Source organism: Thunnus thynnus, chromosome 4 (genome assembly GCF_963924715.1).
Source record: "Thunnus thynnus chromosome 4, fThuThy2.1, whole genome shotgun sequence".
Classification (NCBI taxonomy): Eukaryota; Metazoa; Chordata; class Actinopteri; order Scombriformes; family Scombridae; genus Thunnus; species Thunnus thynnus.
The window spans coordinates 7,567,800-7,589,462 of record NC_089520.1 but is presented as its reverse complement, the minus strand read 5'-3'; the positions used below and the strand labels follow the sequence as shown (position 1 = coordinate 7,589,462).

The window sequence follows — 21,663 nt, the reverse complement described above, 5'->3', positions numbered from 1 at the left end:
TTAGATGCAGCCCTATGTAGAATATCGCCAGCCTTATTGAATATGCATTCTTATCTCAAAAAATACTGGCAAGTTATTTCTGACTCTTGACAGGATATGTTTTTCTTAGATGCAAGTTTCAGCGATTTAACCACAAATACAGCAAGAATACACTTCAAAACATGCACAAACACACACACACACACACACACACACACACACACACACACACACACACACACACACACACACACACACACACACTACAATAAAAAGAAGAGGTCAGCTGAGGATGTGCCAAAATGACAAAAGTTTACCAAAAAGAAGAAGTGCAAAAACCTGAAAACGTTTCACTTCCGTAACCTTCACAGGGGTCACACGAGAATGTGATGAGAGAAAATCAATAAATATGCAAGAAAGGAAACAAGACTTTAAAATTTTTTTATGGAGGTCTGCAATGCTGAGACAGGGCGATGAACTTGTTTACAGTGTTTTGTGCATAGATGACCTATGAGAACAGTGCAACATTTTTGTGGAATCTGTTTTTTCTCTGTCTTCCTCAGACTCAGATGAGAAGATGGAGATCAGTTTCATCTCTGTGCTTCATATACAAACATAGATCTGAGACATTATTTAGCCTAGCGAAGCACAAAGACTGGAAGCAAGGGGAAACTGATAACTTTGCCCTGCTGATCTTCTTACCTGAGTCTGAGTAAGACGATACATACTTCCATTCTGTAAGATGTTCATTGCCACGAGGTCAAACTAGTCTGCTTTTTATGTGTCATATTGAAATATTCTCTGTGGATGTGGGAAGAGGGCTTGGTCTATTGATTAGCTGTGTTAGCTGAGACAGAAAAAATTACCAAGGAGGTCATGTTTTTGGTCCTCTTTGTCTGTTAGTGGGATAATGCAAAAACTGTACAGACTTTGGCAAGTTTGGTAGACAGTTCAGCTGTCGACCAGGAACAAGTAATCCATGATTTTTATAAAAGTTTTTATAAAAATTCTAAACATTAAAGGTACAGTGTGAAGAATTTAGTGGCGAGCGGAATGGACTCAGCAGAATTGGAAGGTAATACCCATAAATATGTTTTAATTAGTGTATAATCACCTGAAAATAAGAATCATTGGGTTTTTGTTACCTTAGAATGAGCCCTTTATATCCACATAGCTGGTCCTCTTCCATGAAGCCCGCCATGTTGCACCGCAATGTTTCTACAGTAGCCCAGAACAGACAAATCAAACATCGGCTCTAAAAAGGGCCTTTTACATTTTTCGAAGGTTTTATGGCCATTGTGGGTTCTTCCACATGCTTGAAAGGTGAGGGGGAGGGGTATTCAGTTGGTTACACCTTTAAATAACCTTTAAGAGACAATATATTTTTGAACATTTTCAACTTCAACTAAGATCTGGCACATATATCTCATTATTTTAATTATTAATGTGTATTTTGATACATATCTGAATCCAGATACATATTCAAAATTTTAAACGTTTGTTTTTTATGATACCAGATTTAGAGAGTTATGCACACTTGGCGAGAGTGTTTCCTCTCTGAGTGTTTGACAGTTAGTTTGTATGTGTATTCAGACAAAACCAAAGGTCATTCACAGTCCTATTGAAAGTTAAAATCAATAATATTATTCTACAATTACACAATAAAGTTTGATAACATTTAAGTACAACAAAGTGTGATAATACTACAACAACATGTGGCATATCTCACCATATACTAGTAGCCAGTGTTAGCATTTATACACACAAGAACATCGGACCCTGAGGTTTTTTATAGTGCATAACAGTGCTCCCTAATCTCCAAATTTCTTCTGCATTCACTCAGAGGAAGTTTTTATGTTTTGAAACTCAACTGTGAAAATTTGTGGAAATGGAGGAAATGCTCGATTTTGGAGGATTGCTTGAAGCTACAATAAAATCAGTGATTGTCTGTATTAAATCTGTGTGTAATGAAATTATACCAAACATACCCACACTCAATAATATACTTTAATTTTGTTTTAGTAGCATTTACAGACCAAATAAACATTTAAAGAAGGTTTACATGAGTTAGTATAAAGGAAACAAATCAGTGAACAAATCAAAAGTTTCACAAGCAACTTTTAAAAACAGCTTTTTGAAAAGTGTGAACTGAAATCTGAGACTTTTAGATGCTAAATTCATAAACTGGTGCGGTCTCAGTCTTCAGCACTGAATCCATGCTTTAGTGAAATCATTGAGTGTACAACTGAACTTTTTTTGTTAATTTGCGAAGAGCAGGAAGCCGTTGAAGATGATCTCTTTTTCTCTGGAGTCTCTTGCATCATGATCTGTCTGCTGCTCCTTAAAGGACTCCAGCCAGACCCTCTGTCCAACTCTCAGCTCTAAGACCACGCCACCCGACAGCACCTGAAACACAACAATTACATTAAGACTTCACGACAATACTCAGCCGTCAATATATATTAAACAACTAAAAACACAGATTATTGTGTCCTGTAACCATCTGTGATTCCAAAGCAGCCTAAACTGTGTTTTTGCAACAGTACAAAAGTAAAAGGGCAATATCTCCCACACAGTTCTTTCAATATTGACGTAATCCTACTCACATCAAAGCTTACACTTGGTACTTTAACTATTACATACTGCTCAGGTCAAATTTGACCCGTTTTGACATGTGAGAGCAGTAAAAACACCCTTTCTTTTAGCCTGAAATGTTAAGACTTTTCCCAGAGTGATAGAGGGTGTTCCGGGTTAAATTTGACCTGTATTTTTTCATAAATCACCCTTCAAAATGTTGTTGTATTCTTCAAATTTAATACAATTAATTGAAATCATGGTGCTGTTATGTTCTTGTGTTTTATGTATCATAGGACTATTGTATAGCAGGATTGTGTTTTTTCTTTGTAAACAAATAGCGTAAAACCTAAATAATACACTCTCTCTGCTCTATGAAAGCTTCATTAAGGATTGATCACCCATTTATTAATGACTGATAAGGTATTTATGAATGAAAAATATATTTGTGGGGGACTAATTATGAGAGGATACTGTGAAGGGTCAGAATATGAACAATATGTAAGGATTAAAGTAGTATCCATTACTTTATTTCAAATTTAATGTGCTGATGCAAAGAGCCTGACGGACAAAGAATGTATAACTGTCCAAATACTTACTGTCTGGACTGTATTTATTATTATTATAATTTATTTCAAACTGTCACAATCCTGTTTATTGGTACTGTCAATAAAGATAATGTGGAAAAAGGGGAAAAAACTAATTTGCTCAGGCACAAAAGACTAGATATACCAAATTTCTTCTAGTTCATCAAAACACAGCTTCAGGTAAACTCGAGTAAGGTTTAGTTGCACTCCACAAGGACAAATGGTAGGGAATAACCTATCGATTCATCATTAAGTCATTTTAAAGAGTACATTAGGAATTTCAGTGAAAGACTTCCTCTCCCGATATCTCCTTGGCACTGTGGTACTAATTGAAACTTACCTGATCAAGGTTTCTGTTGTAATCACAGAATCCAATCTTGTCTTGGCCCAGAACCTCACTGGCGATACGCAGACACATGCTGACCTACAAACACACAACATCACTGTAACACAGAGCGGTGATAGAGCTGAAGGTTTAGATCACATCTCAGGTTTAAAGTCTCTTCGCTGCATGTTGATTTTTACTGCATTTAATGAAACTCCTGTCTATCTAGAAAGTAATAAAACACATTCTGATATCAAAAACATTCATGATATATTTTAGGAAATGGTCAGCACTTATTCTCATGTAAAGAAGCGGTCAGTGTGTTACCTTGGCCATAGAGTGGAAGACGAAGTAATAAACACCAGGTATTCTGCAGGTGAAGTGACCTGTGTCTTTGTTAAAGTCCCCAGGTCTGTTGACCGCATATATCTGGTAGGTTACTACCTATTAGACAGTACAAGATAAATAATGACAAGAATGAGAAAAACATAAAAGACTCGGTGAAAAATATCATTTGTTGCTGGATGTTAAGTAACAAGGAATAACAGACTTTTACAGGAAAGACACGCTACTATCAGCAGTGTATTGGGGCAGAGGCAACAGTTAAGACAGATATTTTAAAACATGAGCAGATGACTCAAAAAATATCTGCATGGCTAAACATTTTTTTTTTTTTTGGCAATTTTCAATCTTTTTCTTATTGTAATCAAATCTCATGTGCAGAACCAAACCAAAGATGATCTGATCTATTTTCAAGCATTGTGTGTGCGTATCCAAAGTCTGATATATCTTATTCCTCTGTGTCATAGACCTCCAAACTATTAAAAACACATCAATGAGCCACACAGCTGCACTGGGTGACATGCTCCTTGGTCCTGAAGATTTTGGTTTAGGAACAGTTCCAAAGACTAATAACATGAGTAAAAACTAATATCATGTTTTCAGTCTCTGGAGAGTAGTTCTGTGTAAGGCAGGAACGTGGTTCCATTTACAAAGCTTCACTAGCTTATTGTGATAAATATCAAAACCTCTTGACTTTGTACTAAAGTTCTTTATGAATTTATAATGTAGTACAAAGTCAAGAGGTTGTGATATGTAGCATAAGCTAGTGAGAACTACTCTCTGGAGACTCAAAACGTGATCGCTGTTATTTGTCTTTGGAGCCGTTTCTAAACAAACTAACGTGATCTTGATCTTCAGGATGAAGGAACATGTCACCCAGTGCAACAGTGTGGCTCACTGACGTGTTTTTAATAGTTTTTGGACAAAAACGAAGGTCTTCGTCACAGAGGAATAAGATATATTAGGCTTTGGATATACAAACAATACTTGTAAGTAGATCATTGTTGGTTTGAAAAAAAGAGAAAAATACAGAAAATCGCTAGCCACATCCTTTAATTATAGTATTAAAATGTAATGTCTTTTCTTTTACTCCAGCAGACATTAAAGAAAGAAACAGATGTATTCTTAAATGTTGAAAACATTTCATAATGAAAAAGTTGAGAGACAGAGAGGAGTGATGGACGACAGACTGGACCTGGTTAAAGGTAGGGTAAGTGTTAGTATTCCTGATCACTGAGAAGGCTGACTTGGCCTGCTGAGGGGAGTCATCACCTAGGAGCAGAGAGGAGACACAGTGGTGAACATCACTCTTCTTCACCATCAAACACAGAGGAGGACATATTACAGACCAAGGTCACCTTTTTTCCTTCTTTCTACCTTTCCCATCACCTTGAGATACTTTTTTATTTTCCCTCTGAGCCATAAAGGAAGGAAGGAGGAGTTTTGATGCTAACATACAACATGGATGTATTACGATATACAATAATATTACAGCAGCTGGTTGTGACCACAGTGCATGTCTTTTTCATTGCAACTAATGTCAAGATAACTAGTGGAGGCAAGCTAGTGGACTGCCACTGTCACCATGATGGTGACTATAGCCATGTGAGATTTTAATTAGTGTGAACTACATGCAGGGGTTGTGTGTGTGTGCAGTGAGTAGACATGGCTGATTTTTGTGGTGAAACTATTCCTGAACCTCTGTGGTCTATATAAGCAACACACTTGTCATATTTGGTAGAAGCACAGGGTTCCTGAGTGTCAAGTTTTACCATGTTTTCTCAGCTACTGTTAATACATTAGGAGCTGTAAAGAGTAGCCACTTTTGTCATACTCGTCGTAGTACAGTTGTATAGCTGTAGCTATATTTGGTTAACTTTATTATCATCCCAGAGGGAAATGCAGTGTGGTCACAAAATTCAACATATGAAAGAAAGAAGAAAAATCAATCACAATTAGCGGGCAGTCCAAGACATACACCATGACCAGTACACTAAACTACACATCACCCGCAGTGCTTAAAATGTACATATCCATAGCAACAGCCACAGAAACAGCCACAACTTCAACTATAACTCAACTCACAGCCAGCTACAGCCGTGGTCATACTGTACTAATGGCCTTCCTCTATGGATGAGGGTCAATGGGAAAAGTAGACTTTGGCCCTTCAAAGAGGTATCAGCATAAATATCAATCCTGTCATCTGTACAGTAAAATGTGAGCACCTTAATTTAATACATTTGTTGAAATATTTGCTTTATAGTATTATGATATAATAAGGAGAATTAGCTGATAAGGAGTGTGAGAATTGGCCATGGCTGCATTTAAAGTGTAATTCAACACCAGCTGAAAAGTCTTGTTTTTGTTGAAGTTTTCCCTTTACTGACGTGATGTAGAAGTGTACTCAGGGTGTGGTCAGTACACTGTGACATCACCACTGGGTGTGATAAGACATGTATCAGGACTTAACTGGTGTTCAGTTACTCTTTAAACTTGTTAGGCATAAAGAATACATGAGAGATAAGTCAAAGAGTCAGTTATATTTATATACAGGAGAGTCAGAGGTCGTGTCATTACTGTGGCCGATGTTCTTCCCCTCAGGGCCGGGCCGACCAGGTTGTCCAGATGGACCCACTGCTCCCAGAGCTCCACGGTAACCTTTGGGACCCATGTCCCCTTGCAAGCCCCGACTCCCCATCTCCCCCCTCAGCATCAGCAGGGTGTTTGCATCCACCTGAGTGTTGTCCGCCACAGCTGAAGACAAACAGATGAATGATTAACAGCTACCGGGAGAGAAGGGCATCATGATACTGTTCTTAAAGCGGCTATAATTCATATTTTTCATCATAACAATGTATCAAATGACAATCAATGTGTAATGTCAGAGGTGTTTCTCGTAGTGATGAACCTACGTCTTTATGGAGATTTATAGCCAGTTTCAGCTCATTGTTTAGCTGTTTAGCTTTTTGGTTCACTCTCAGCGCTCTCATAGCGTCCTTTTTCAGCTGCAGAAGGCAGCTATGTCCAGAGAAAAAGCTCTAAAAACCCACCATACACTACCTGCTAGGCACCAAACAGCAAAGAGACACATTTAGCTGTAGACTAGCTGGTGAACATAGTGGAGCATTTAGCAGCTAAAGAACCAGATATTTCCCTCAGGAGTCGCTAGAGACTAAAAACAGAACTAAAAGAGAGTGAGTATTGGACTTATTGGACCAGGTGGACAGAAACACAACTGCAAATGAATGATAATGTTGCTCCTAAACTGCTGGATGTGTAAATAAGCAACTGTTTGCTAACAAGTGCCACATCAACCTAAAAGACAATGATATGTTAGTTTTGTGTTCACAACTTTTTTCTGCTGCCCCTAAGTGGCCAAAAAAAAAAAAACCCTGATAATACAGGTCTAACTGTCAACCAAAATGAACGAGACAAATCTGCTCCTAATTTCTGAAGTATTTAGTCATTTTCTAGCTTATATCACGACAGGACATATTTCCAGGATAATTATTTTGATACAATCAGTATTTGAAATTTTAGCAGTGGATTGGATCTCTATTTTCTCCCACATTTGGAATGATTGATTCCCCTGAGCTGCTCTACTGAGAGTACTCTGCAGTATGATTAGAAGGGCAAAGAACAACCAACCAAGCAAATAAATAAATAAAATACCCCAAAATAAAGACTTTAGGTGTCCATACAGAAAGCTGCCTAAAGAACAAATCAGTATGCATTAACTATGCGTTTGTGTACTCTTCAGACTTTTACCTGGCTCTCCTTTCTCTCCCTTCTGTCCAGGCCATCCATCTCTGCCCACTGCTCCTGCCTCTCCCGGTCGACCGTCCAATCCTTTACAGTTCACATCACATTGGCCGGTCGACAGCAACAAGGCCACGCCCACCGCAACTGCCAGCCCATAATACTCTCCCATGGTCCCAAAACACTAGAAGAAAAAGGTGATGATGGTGATGACAATAGTTAAAACACAAGAAAGAGATAATGAGAATAAATGATATAAGATATTTAAGTATATGTTGGTGGAAATCATTTTTACACGTTTTAAGACTTTAAAACCAGCCGATATTGAAGACATTGAGGTTGTGAACTGTGTATTTTTGGTTCTAGCAGCCATTCTACAATTAAAGTAATAACTTACACATCATGGGTATTTTATTTTTTACTCTGATTTCAGTATTTGTATCCTATATGTCTATGGAGTATTTAAGAGTACACCGGACTGGACAGTAAAAAAAGGATCAAAATCGACACAGAACAACCAAAGACATAATCGTTTTCTTTGCATTATTTGTCCTGTACTGTAAACAGACTTTAGACAGTTGGACCTTCATCTTGTGAAATAAAATTTATAGGAAAATATAATCAAACAGTTAATTTGAAACTACAGATTGCATTTTTGTTGTAATGTGTGAGGGTAGTCAAAAGGAAAACATGACAAGATTCAAATCTCTGCAAGTTGTTTTCACATAGAAATCAGCTGAAATTAATGGCTGTCTAACAAGAAGAAAATCAATCTAAAACTGATTCAAATGACTTATTCGTCCCTCTTAGGGGGGGAATTATAGGAAAGCTGGTTTCCGAACATTAAAACACACGAAAACACATTAAATTATTCACACACACAAATCAGTCCAGGAAAAAGAGTGTAAGAGTAAAGATTAAAAGAAAAAAAAAGACACTGGAGTTAATGGCATACAGTATGACTTGGTCATTTGAGGTTGATTGCCTAAAAACATAAAAAAGAAACTGATATGTGCCTCCACAAACACATTGTTTGAACAAAGTTACATATTGTGCTGCTTCACTGTTACCTCAACAACTTTTTAATATTGAGAAGGTACCAAAACATTTCAGACAAAATAAGATTTGTTTGATTGTTTTAGTTGATTGTTGTAATTTTTTTACAGAGCACAATAAAGAAATATTGAACAGAAAATTGTTTTTTTTTTTCTATTATCAGTTTTTCACCAGTTTTTATTTTACTCACCAGTCGAGTTTTCTGTCTTACCAGCGGAGATTCAGAGCTGCAAAGGACGGTATTTCCTCTTTTGGTGAACAAATGAAGAGTTCTTATTAGACTGAAGAGACACTCACTGACTTATTCTGACACAAACACACACACACACACACACACACACACACACACACACACACACACACACACACACACACACACACACACACAGAGTACAAAATCAGCAAGGAAATGAAACTTATGTTCTCACAGAAAGATGGATCGACATAAAAGTTGCAGCTGTAGGACTTAATCAGGGTTGATGGGGTTGAGATTTAAAGGTTCATAGCTGTGATTTAGCTTTTTTTTTTTTTTTAACCCACAACAATTTTCCTATAGTCTCCTCAACATTATTGATAACCATTTAACAAATCAAACCTCACCTTCCAGGCAGTCAGAGAAAGCAACAATAAAACTGTTAGAATATGTGGCCTTTCTGAAGCAAACACAGACACACAGAGCGCTGGAACATCTGTCTGTGATGTAGTAAAATCCTTTACCTCAGTAAAAGTGGTAACACCACAGTGAAAATATAATGCAGAAAGCATTCAAAATTTACAAGTAAAAGAGAACAAGTATAACCAATAAAATTCTCTCAAATATCAAAAAGAAAGTTTAGTTTCACTGTTGAACAACCTTCTTAAATTTGGGATATATACACACACACATATATATATGTATATCCCAAAGTATCATATACCAACTGATATGCATGAAAAACTACAAACAAATAATGAATAAAATAAAATAACTTTCAGCAATAATGACTTGAGTGCAAACCACAAATTCAACAATTTAGACAGATTGGGGCGCCCTCATGTGGTCACATGATGCAATGGCAGCAGACAGATACTGTCCATAAATTATATCTGCAAGGAGCAATTCTAAGATGCAATCACAAGTGACTCGAGCTAAGTACACTGCACATTAATGAGGATTGTAGTTATATCACACTCACATTTACTTAAGTTACTGTCCCTGATGATGTCAAAGACAGTAATTCTGTAATGCAATGAACTAGCATTGATTAATCAGTTAGCTGTGCTGTTTGGAGGCAGGAGCATTGCTTACCTAATGTACTGTAGCCCACTGCTCAGTTTGTAATTATTTTTTTTAACTTTTGGGTATGGGGTAGCCAGGCAGGGATGGAAATAATTCATTTTAAATGCGATGGTTGCTACACCCACCAAAAATGGCGTGTTCAATACAAGGGAAGAAAGAGGTGCTTGAAATTTTTTGACTTGGAAAATTACAATGATTCAAACTTTGCAAAAAAAAAAAATACTAACATGTTCCACAGATTTAAGGAAGTTGTATAAAATTGTTGAAAAGCTACATCGGCCTAATATGTCTTTAAATTAAATATATACCAATACATAGTATGCCCTTTAAAATAAGAAATAAAATACTGTTCATGTAATTCTTATTAGCAATGAAATAAAAGGAAGAGGTATTTCTCTTTATTGATCAATGAATTATAGTGACAAATAAGGTATCATTGAAACATTTTGGTAATAATCACTGTACACACAATTGTCTATCTGTGACTCATTTCCTGTCTGCAGATTCTGATACATGAAGGAGCAGCATTATTTTGGACATAGGCTTTATGCCCTGATGCAATAACAGACAGCATGACAGCAGCAACACAGTCTAATTGTTTATCCAAAGCTGCTGCCGTGCAGACAGTAATTCTCTGTAACTTTATTATAATTTATTAGCCTGTTTCCCACCAATATTTGTGCTACTTAAAATATCAGAGCGGAAACTCCTAATTGATTCCGTGTGCATAAGTTTGGACACATCACGTTTTGAAAGATTAATACTTTGTGAGCTCAGATCTTGAACACAGTTGCAGCTTCTGTTCCTGTAGTGTAACTTGTAGTTACTTGTTTTGTGCGTGTATATCAAGTGGAATACAGTCTATGGAAGACTATAGCCAGGCTTATCGTTCATGACATTGACCAATCTTGCCTAAAGATGTAGGCTATATAACCGGATCGCCCCACCTTATTATTGCCATTCTATATTTTTCTTAAGAGGATTTGTATTATCCATGGTCAGTCATACATGGTTTGAAAGAGCAAACTGTATTTAAACACAGTGTTGACTAATCTTGTAAGTGTTGTATGTGTGTGTAGGTTACAGCCTTCTCGTCCACGGAGTGAATAGAATGACGGGACCGTACTCCACGTAGAGCTATTCAACTCTGCTGGCGAGATAATGTCAACCTCTGTTCACAACACACCATACAACTAAGCAGTTTTAGCGATTTGTCACTTTACTTTAACATTTTAAGAAATATATATATTGAGGCCCAGAAAAAATACCTAGGACATGACCTCGGTTTCCACAATGGTAGCCTCAGGCCTGCTAGTGTTCCTTCCTGTAACTGATCACCCTTTAGGGGAAGTTATGATCTGATGTGAAAGAAACAACTAAAATGAATGACAAATATGTAATTAAAAATGTCTCTGTTTTTCAGGATGCAAAGAAAAGGAAATGTATTGTCTCAAAGTCAAACAGCTCAGTGTTTTATATCTCATATCGTGCTACAATTCTCTGGATCCCTTTATTGACTTTGATTGAAGTTCAGTTTAGTCATATTCAGTGGTGGGAAGTAACTGCGTACATTTCCTCAAGTACTATGTTTACGTACAGTTTTAAAGTACTACTGTAGAATTTTAATTTAGTTTTTACTCTGCTACATTTATTTGACAGCTTTAGTTTGCTATTACTTTTCAGATTTTGTTTATTTATGAAGTATTTCCTTGAATCAAGACAGTTTTCATGTGATGAGCTTCTATAATACGATGCACTGTTATATAAATGAGTTAAGATGACCTTTTGTAATTTATTCTTGGTTATTGCAGTTTTTTGGAAAAATAACCACTGTAATCTTATGATATTCAAATTTAAGAGTAGATTTTATTGATTTTTTTTTTGTAAAATTATGAATTTGTTACTGACTTTTTTCAAAACATTACAACTTTATTCTTGTAATAATATTTTTTTCTCAACATTACAACTTTATATTCATAATAAACTCCCCTAGGAAGTGTCCCTAATTCTCTGTTGTAACATAGTTTAAATTAAAAAGACTGAACTGATGGTATGTACAATGTATTTCCATTAACTGTTTTGAGTTTTGCACAATCTTCACCAAGATTAGGAGCTCCATTTCTACTTTATGAAATCAACACACACATTAAATGTCTGTCTTGGTTTACAACATCAGCAAAAAGGCAGCGGCACACGTTCATATACAGCTTTATGCAATAATAGCTGACTGTGCAGCATCTTCAGGACATGTTGCTACAGTTTAATATTTCATTGTAAATTTTGCTGTTGAGCAAGACGGTTCCCACCTCTTCTCAAGAAGATGAATCGCACACTTGCCTGGCATCAACCAGTAAACATGTACCTGCCTGGTTTCAGGGGTATCTGATTCATTTCAGAGGTGTGGGGAACAAAAAGTTTGTGTGTTTGTTGTGTGTGTATGTGTGTGGCTTCCTGGTGGAGGAACAACGGTCTTGTTTCCTGGTTTGTCTCAGGTGAGTAGGAGGTGGTGCTTTGTCAGGCACTCTGTGTCAAACAATAAGCCATTCAGTGCAATAAACAAAGCATGTATTTCCTTTCACAGCACTATGAATGTCGGTTTTTATTCATCAAGGACAGCAGTAAAAGACAAGCTCTTACTTCTTACTCTGTACACTATGTTGTACTATAGAAATGTAATATATAAACATTATATTATGTATATATAAACATATATACAACAATACTACATATATATATGAAAATAAAATTTTTCTTTGTGGTCATATATCCCCATATCTGCACATCATTGCAAGTATGAGGATGCATACATAACTGATTTTCATTTAATTGTGCAACAGAGAGCCAAAACTGAGTTATACTGATCTTCTGGGCTCTGTTTCAAAAGTAAGATCACCTAATTTAAAATCTCACTGACATTTGTAACCACCAATGACCAAAAAATCCTGCCTGGGAACATAAGCCTCCTCACAGTATCGTGTGCAGACCGTTCAATTTGTACTAGACAGGAATAGAATATAAGAAAGTTACTTGGAGTTACCTTGCAAAGTCTAGTCTCTAAAATACAAATAAGGAAAAAAGGGTCAAAGAAAATCAGGGATAAGTATGTTATTTATCTTATACTGGCTCCATATGTTGCCTTTCAGTTCAGTGAACTGAAGTGACAAATCGCTAAAACTGCTTAGTTGTATGGTGTGTTGTGAACAAAGGTTGACATTATCTCGCCAGCAGAGTTGAACAGCTCTATGTAGAGTACGGTCCCTTCAGTTCAGCCTCTGTCTGAAACAGGTTGTTTTGGCTCCTGTCTCTTTAAAGCCCCCCTCCCAATGAGCCCACTCTGTTCTGATTGGCCAACTTCCAGAAGCTGACACTTGGCAGAATTCTGGCAGCTAAGGAGCCTACAACCAATTCTTAACCTAAACCCCCAAGAAGTGGCCCTGATTCTCTGTTGTAACATAGGTTAAAGATTGCCGAGGGTCACCTTCTGGAAGCTGGCCAATAAGAACAGAGTGGGTTCATTGGGAGGGGGGCTTTAAAGAGACAGGAGCCAAAACAACCTGTTTCAGACAGAGGCTGAACTGAAGGGACCGTACTCTACGTAGAGCTGATCAACTCTGCTGGCGAGATAATGTCAACCTTTGTTCACAACACACCATACAACTAAGCAGTTTTAGCGATTTGTCACTTTACTTTAACATTTTAAGAAATATATATATTGAAAAAGGCTCAGAAAAAATACCTAGGACATGACCTCGGTTTCCACAATGGTAGCCTCGGGCCTGCTAGTGTTCCTTCCTGTAACTGATCACCCTTTAGTGGAAGTTGTGATCTGATGTGAAAGAAACAACTAAAATGAATGACAAATATGTAATTAAAAATGTCTCTGTTTTTCAGGATGCAAAGAAAAGGAAATGTATTGTCTCAAAGTCAAACAGCTCAGTGTTTTATATCTCATATCGTGCTACAATTCTCTGGATCCCTTTATTGACCATGATTTAAGTTCAGTTTAGTCATATTCAGTGGTGGGAAGTAACTGTGTACATTTCCTCATCTGGCAGCTAAGGAGGCAACATCAAAAAACTGTAGTAGCAGGATTTCACTTCTTTTTCTCATTGTTTACTCGAAATGTCAACTTCTCAAATACATCTGTGCATGTTGGAGCTGAAATCCAATCAATGTCAACAACCCATGTAACAACCTTAGCAACAACCTTAGCAACCGAGGGCAGGTTGGCGATATTGTTTTTCCTTGGATGGCGAAGTCATGACCCGCCCTACTCTGCCTCTGATTGGCTTACCCTGATATTCTTACCCTAACCCTAACCAATCTCACTCCTCATGCCTAAACCCAACCAACCCAATCAACGAAGGTAATGAGTACTAGCCAATCAGAGGTAGAGTACGGCAGGTCATGACTTCTCCATCTTAAGAAAAACATTTGACAGGTTGTAGCCCTGGCTTTAGACTTGCAGGGAGCATTTCTGCAAATGTTAACCCCAAAACTCTCTGGTCAGGTCTCTGTTGTCTTAGATGAAAGTACTTTAATTTTGAGCCCAGGAAGCAATTGTACACACACAGAATGCAATTACAGAATAAAATAAACAATACAAATGTTTAAAGAATACTTGACTTATACCTCGGCACAAGAGACAACAAGGTCATAAACTGATGCAAACAGCTCCCCTCGTTATCTGTGGAAGGAGCCAGTCATTGCAACAAACTAATAAGAGTTGAACCCCTGCAAGGTCACATGGTCCGTCAGGCCCCCACTGAGTGTGAGAGAGGTTACATGCCTGTTAAAGTCATACAAGACATCTTGACCTTACAATGATTCAGCATTTCAGTAGCTTTACACCACAGTAACTAAAATTAACAACTGACAAGTTCTCAGAAAATTACTGTGGGGTTAAGTTTGGGTTAGTAATAGGAGTAGAACTTTTTCAATAAATCTAATTAGAATGAATTCAAACAAACATATTTTGTCTGAATTAATATGAACCTATACTCCTAAACTAATTTTACTGTCATTGACAAACAGCCATGTTTTCTTCACTTTTCATTAGCAAGAGAACAACAATAGCCTATTTTATAGGCCAACAGGGCATGCCATGGCTCCTACAGTCATTCACAGTGCATTTAAGGAAAACCCCTCGCTGGAGCCTGTTGTGCTTCTACACACTGTTAAATTTGAAGCTGGTCTTTGATCAAACATTACAAATTTTTCCCATGTTGAAATTGTAGTTTAAATTTTGAATAAAAAGTGACAGACCTAGTAGATGAAGTTACTTTAGCAGATTAACCGTAGCTCACTAAAGCTAGCTAACAGACTAGTCAGCCAAAGTTATTTTGAGACTTGGTTAACTTTTGCTACTTCATATTCCAGGATAACTATTCCTGTCAAAACTAACAAAGACATGTATGAGCTGATGAAAAAATACCTCTGAAAAAGGTAAGTCTTGTACATTTGTAAACAGACTTTAAAAAACAGTAATATTTGTGAGCTCCTGGGTAAGTTACACTAGTAAGCAAATATAACTATCATGTTAGCAAAGAAGCTAAAGAGCACAGAGTGACATGTTTGATTAGTAGAGTCACGTTGCTTTTTACGATATATTGAAGAAATGATTGTGGCACAAACTTATGTCCACTTTGTCTTCTAACTACATATATTAATACTGATAATAATTTCAACACTTGAACCAAAAAATGTTTACTCTTTTATATGATAGTCTGACTACACTGTTAGACTAGCATATAGAAGCAAATACTATAACTGATGCCGATGCTAGTGTGTAGTATTGAAACAGCCAATCATAATATGCAACATCAATTAAATATCAAGTCTAGTATTTTCACATACATATATGTCAGTCAACATTTCCAGAACCAACTCAAGCTCTCTAAAAAGACAAGACAAACTCAATAAAAAATCTTGGAGAATATCAGCACTGCAGAAGCTGGTTATGCTGCAGGAGTGGTTTGAGAAGTTTACGTGGACATTTTGATGTAATTTTTCCATGATTCTGGGTCAACATTGGAATCAAGCTTTGAATACAAGCTGACAACCAAACTATAAACTTATCAGAGCCACCTTGCAAGCACAAAAGATAATAAACTCTCATTAATACACAGTAAAGAGCTCTAAGTGTGCAGCATTTCCTTTTAAAAAAATATTACTATTCATGCTTCATCATCATCTCTAACTGGGCTGTTCCACTGTTACAGAGTCTTCTCTGCAATATTTTTAGTTGGAGTTCATTCCTATTGTTGAAGTATGGAAACAGTCTTTCAGTGAAAGTGTGTGTGAAGGTGTGTATGTGTGTGTTAGTATCAAGATCAGAGAATGACAGTTTTCCTCTGTTCCAGTCCAGATGAACTCTGATCTTCTGCAGCTTTTCCTTCACTGAGAGAGTAGTGTGGGGAACTGATGGGGAGACTGCTGCGTATTTACAATTAGATAACCCTATTCTCCATAATCCAGACTTTATGTCTCCCTTCCTCTGGACAGACTCTGCTGCCACACCCAGGACCCAGCCTGTACTGTCTCCAACCTCAACATCCCAGCTGTGAGTCCCTGAGTTAAAGCCCTCAGAGCCCAGGACAATGCAATAATAGTCAAACCTCTCTGGGTTTTCAGGAAGCTTCTGTGTCTCTCCACGTCTCACACTGGTCAGATCTTCAGACAGGATGAGCCCTGGATGAGCAGTGTTTGGATCCAGAATCACAGGAGTGTAGGAGACCATCTCCTTCATCTTGTTCCAGATGTTGAAGGTCAGGTTGCCCAGGTGTTTGGCCACATCTATCAGAGCTCCTGAGTTCAGCTCTGGATCATCCAGCAGGGGGTGCTGCTGGACTCTTTCCACTGCAGCCTTGTAGTTCTGCAGGAATGAGACGTCTTCAGCTCTCAGCTCCTCCTCTGTGGTTCTGATTGTGTTTGAAAGAGCTGCTATCTCTTTACTCAGAGCCTCAGTCTTATTCCTCATAATTTTACTTTTCTGCTTTTCCTCCTCCCTCAGAGCAGCAATCCTGGCCTCCTCTTCCTCTTGTAGAAACTGGTGAGGCTTCTTAAACTGCTCCTTAATCTGCCTCTCTGTGTTTCGGGTCTGAAATTTAATGTGTTTTGCTGTTTGATCACAGTTTCCTTTAACTTCTTTGAAGAGCTTCAGTTTCTCCTTTAAGGGCTTCAGAGATTTCTGGAGCTCCTCTTTGTGATCTTGTGCAGCTTCATCAATGGGTCTGAATCTGTGGTTGTTGTGTGTTTTTGAATCTCTGCAGACGAGACACACTGGCTGCTGATGGTCCAGACAGAAGAGTTTCAGTTTCTCAAAGTGCAGACTGCAGAGAGTCTCAGACCCTGCTGAAGCTCTCTGATCTCTCTTCAGTAAGAAGGTCTCGCACAGATTCTTTAATACCAGGTTACGAGGTGGATCACTCAGTAAATGTCTTTCCTTACAAACCGGACACTCATGTGGTAGTTTTTCTCTCCACCAGCTCTGCACGCAGGCTTTGCAGAAGCTGTGGCTACATGACAGGACAACAGGATCTTGAAAGATGTCATGGCAGACAGGACAGGAGAGATCCTTCGCTAAACAGGAAGCCATTTCCTCTTCGAGTGAAGCCAAAAACACACCCAGCTGAAGGCTAAAACAGGAAGACAGTCAGTTGTGTTTTCCCTCGCTGCTGTAACAAGTTTCCTCAGTTACTTTCACTTTGATTCATCCTCTTTTCAGTTGGCAGCAGATTTGAAGAGAAGTATTCAGTATCGTGGTGACAATCCTTCCTCAGTTATGGCGATTAATTTTAATATCTGTCTCTCAGTTTGTGAATCTCTTGTCAGAGCAACAAAGAATAACTCTCTTTCCTGTTTGTGTCACATGGTAGGAGGTGGAGCTTCATCAGGCCATCAGGAGCATTTTGAAGATAGCTGATGATGTTTATGATGATAAAAAACTGTCACACTGCTTGGAGTTCACATTTCAACATACCTTTCACGAGAAGAATGCTAAGAAACCATGGCAAGTCCTGTCTTGTAGGCTGTTTCTGTAAGAATGGAAAATACACGTGAAACACAGTGTTAATCCCATATTTCTGGTTTAGTTTCCATCACGTCATCCAGAAATGATGGAAAAACATTATTGTCCATAAACATTATCATTATAACATCGCTTTATACGTTTCTTCCCAAGACAAAAGTTACACAGAAATAAAAACACAATTAATGAAACTGGGCAAATCTCAGGAAATAAAAATAAAGGAGAGAGTCAAACACATGAATAAAGGTGATAAAAGTCAACAGAAAGTCCAGTCAAAGTCAAAGCAGCTACAATAAAGATGACTAAAAGCAAAAAAAAAAAAGAAAAAAAAATTGGAGTAAAACCAAATCAACAGTGTTTTGTAAAGTTCAGCAGAGATTGTAAAGATGACACAGTTTTAAAACACGTAAAAACACAAAGATGACATACGGTGCACACAATCGTGAACAGTTATGAAGGAACGAGGGAGGAATGAATGATAATTGATAAATCATTAATAAGTTCCTCCATAACTCTGAATCAAGGACTATAATGATGAGTTAGTAGAGGACAGACAGGGAGATACTTTATTAATGAATCACTATGTAATAATAAGTTCATAAATGCTGTTCCTGATTAATTCTGAACCAAAGGCTACTGGACATCATGAATATTAATGTATATGTGCTCTGAATATGATGATTAAAAGATTTTATAATAATCCTGCTGTTTTTGGTTTGTTATTAATAAAATATTAACTAAAAACTCAGTAGCTACTTGTTAGTTTTGTTGGATGATTGTTTACTTGATGGGACATAAAAAGGGTAAATAATGGAAACATAATGATGAATGTCATGAGATATTACTTGGGAGTGCACAAAAATAGTAACTAATGTTTAAGTAATTAGTAATTAATGATCAGTTATTAGTTTAGTGCTGATCAAAGTTAATCAGGAACGAATCATAAAGAAAGTGGTGTCGATTCACAGATATTTAAATCTGTTCTAACTCTAGGACTATATTGTCCTCAATTCAGAGTTATTAGCGACTCATCCATTGTCAGGTTGTTCCAGATGTGTTTCTCAGTAAGTACTCACAATTCAGTGTTACCATAATTATCATTTAAAATTCCACTGAAACACATTTTGGCAGCAGCTTGCTTCCTTACAGCGCCTCTGGCAAAGAGAAGAATATCATCTGAATTTCAGCAGACGTAGGCGGCTGTCGAGACTTTTCTATGGCAGAGTATGTGTGAAAAATCCGGGAACTATTTACATTACTGAGGTGCCACCGACAGAGATTACTTCACCTGTCAAAACACCATAAGAATAAATGAATCATCAAGTGAGGTAGGAGGAAATTTAAGAGAAGTTTATTTACTTTGGCTGTTCAGCATCCACCTACCTTTTGTCAAGAGTCATCTTTCCCATTGGTGTCTCTCACTGACGCAGCAAAGGTTTGTTTGTGTGAACAGCATATCAAATATGATGTGCTGAAACAGGATACCGTGATGGGACATAAAATAATATTGCAAAAGGACAGATAAAAAATGTAATTTAATGCGATACAGTTTCAGTTATGTGCACAGACAGGCTGCTTGTCAGGAAAATACCTGTAGGTTGTTTAAAGCAACTGAACAAATGATTCTGCTTCTGATATTTTCTTGGTGAGAACAGGGTTGATCAGGAGAAAATCAGAAAAATGTAAGCCAATGGGATTGACTTACATTACAATGTTAATGAATTAACTCAAATGTGAATGTTTCTAAATTGAATCTCTTTGGGTTTTCAGACTGTTGTGCTTTGACAACTGCTTATGGGTATTTCCATCAGGAGAGACAATAGATTGAAGCCAAAAAAGAATTGTTTATCATACAGATGATGTTGATGATTACGTCTTGTGAAAAGTATTTGGTGCTTAGACTCTACAGGGAGATTCTGTAATTGAGACACATCGGTCCTGTGCAGCAACAAGATAAATCCCCCCATGGAGTCCAGATACCGGTGGCTGATGACGTTTTGAGACTGATAAGGCTGATAAGGTTGCTGAAGTGATGCACTGATGAATTTGTAGAGACTGGGTGGTGATGGAGACATGGTTGGGTGCGCATGGCGGAAGCATAAAAGCACCAAGGCAGAGAGGAAGAAAAAAATACAGCTGCAAGATGATAGGCTGACAGTGAAGGTGTGCCACTGTGCTATTGGTTACACGTGACTAGCTGAGGTGAACAGTTGACATCTCAATTGATGGCCCCGGGTAATGACAACAAGGAAATTATGAGTGAATAAATAAATGAAACTACAGACCTGAGCATGTAAAAGATACAGTAATCTTCCTGACTGAACTTTCTCTAAAACTCTCTTCGTTATCAACTAAAGTTATTAAAATAAATCCAAGCATTATCAGTAGATTAAGTGTTAAACTTCATTTTTCGACCTTGGAAAAAATTACAAGAGAATCTTAAATAAGGGTCCACTTATAAGCTTCTTCCAGAGCTTTCAGACACATCTTAAAGTCTTCATCGATATTTTTACAGGAACTTTTCCTTTTATTTGTCCTTTTTTGTACTGTGAAAGTTTACTCAACAGAATAAATGTTCATCGGTTGATGACAAATTTGATTACTACCAGTAAATTAAAAGAAATATATCAAATATTTAATTATGGTGGGCACCCTGATGGCCTAATGGTGGAGGTGTGTACGGTAACTGCAACATCTACAGTTTGACTCTTGGCCAAGGGACCTTCGTTGGATATCATATCCCTCTCTCTCTCCCCGAGTTTCCCGTCTCTCTACATTTACTGTCAATAAAATATAATCTTTATTCCATAGTGACACAAAATTTTTGGTAACAAGCAGGATGTGAGGATTCTCAAAATAACATCTGTACAGCATACAAATGTTAAGACTGTCTAATTATGCCTGACACTTAAATGTGGTAGTTGTGTTTTATTAGTAACATTAACTTTTCCTCTCCCCGTTTATGTGTGTAATTGTGAGCATATTTTAATTTATAATTGAATGCCTTTTTTTATGGTGTGAACGAGTTCGAGATGGTTTTCACATCGGATATCTATGTAAAGTAATTGGATTGGATTAGATGATGAGGTACACAATTTGAGATCGTCATCAAATGGGCCTTGAAAATAGGCATACGATCCCTCGTTAATCCCTGCTCTGATCAAAGGCCAACTGGTTAAGTACCTTCTTACATCACTTTGGTTTCGTCAGTTGCTTTGTCATTATTAACTGTCTGTCACTCTAATCATGAGAATATAAAACCGCCTGAGACTCACTCTGTAATATTACTGCTCAGTTTATATGTTATAGATCAAAGCCGCTGAATAAATGAGCTACACTGGCATGTGTAGTATTTAACTACTCAGACACACTCTCTGTGTCTGTAATCTCATCATATATACATGTTGATTAAATCCAATCATTTGTTGAAATCAGAGAGATATCAGAGGAATGAGTGTTTGCTTTGTCGTTTACAACTCTGTCTGATTCCGTCTCTCTTTAAGCGTGTTTTTCATGTTGAAATCACAGTTGTGCTCAGGGTCAAATTTGACCCGATTTTACATTTAAGATCAGTAAAAACATCCTTTTAGCCCTAATGTGACCCAGAATATACAGAATTGAAAATATTTAAACTTTTTAAAAACATTTTTGTGCAGCTGATACACACTTTTGTAGTGTTTGAACCATATTTATTCAAAAAAATGTTTTTTTTCTCCATAAATAAAAAGCAAAA

At 37.3% G+C, this 21,663-nt stretch overlaps 2 protein-coding genes across 2 annotated transcripts; both read right to left on the bottom strand.

Moving 5' to 3' along the window:
* Window positions 1–1,968: 1,968 nt before the first annotated feature.
* On the bottom strand, window positions 1,969–8,970 carry LOC137181024 (complement C1q subcomponent subunit C-like). The gene is made up of 7 exons (XM_067586351.1): window positions 8,813–8,970; window positions 7,576–7,750; window positions 6,385–6,561; window positions 5,003–5,079; window positions 3,793–3,909; window positions 3,481–3,564; window positions 1,969–2,385 (listed from the first exon to the last, which is right to left on the bottom strand). Exons 2-7 carry the CDS (start codon window positions 7,736–7,738, stop codon window positions 2,239–2,241), a joined length of 765 nt encoding a protein of 254 aa, XP_067442452.1. The 5' UTR covers window positions 7,739–7,750; window positions 8,813–8,970; the 3' UTR covers window positions 1,969–2,238.
* A 3,568-nt stretch (window positions 8,971–12,538) lies between these two features.
* On the bottom strand, window positions 12,539–18,564 carry LOC137181023 (E3 ubiquitin-protein ligase TRIM39-like). Its single transcript, XM_067586350.1, has one exon. The coding sequence runs from the start codon at window positions 17,496–17,498 to the stop codon at window positions 16,074–16,076; it is 1,425 nt and encodes a 474-aa protein (XP_067442451.1). The 5' UTR covers window positions 17,499–18,564; the 3' UTR covers window positions 12,539–16,073.
* Window positions 18,565–21,663: the final 3,099 nt, after the last annotated feature.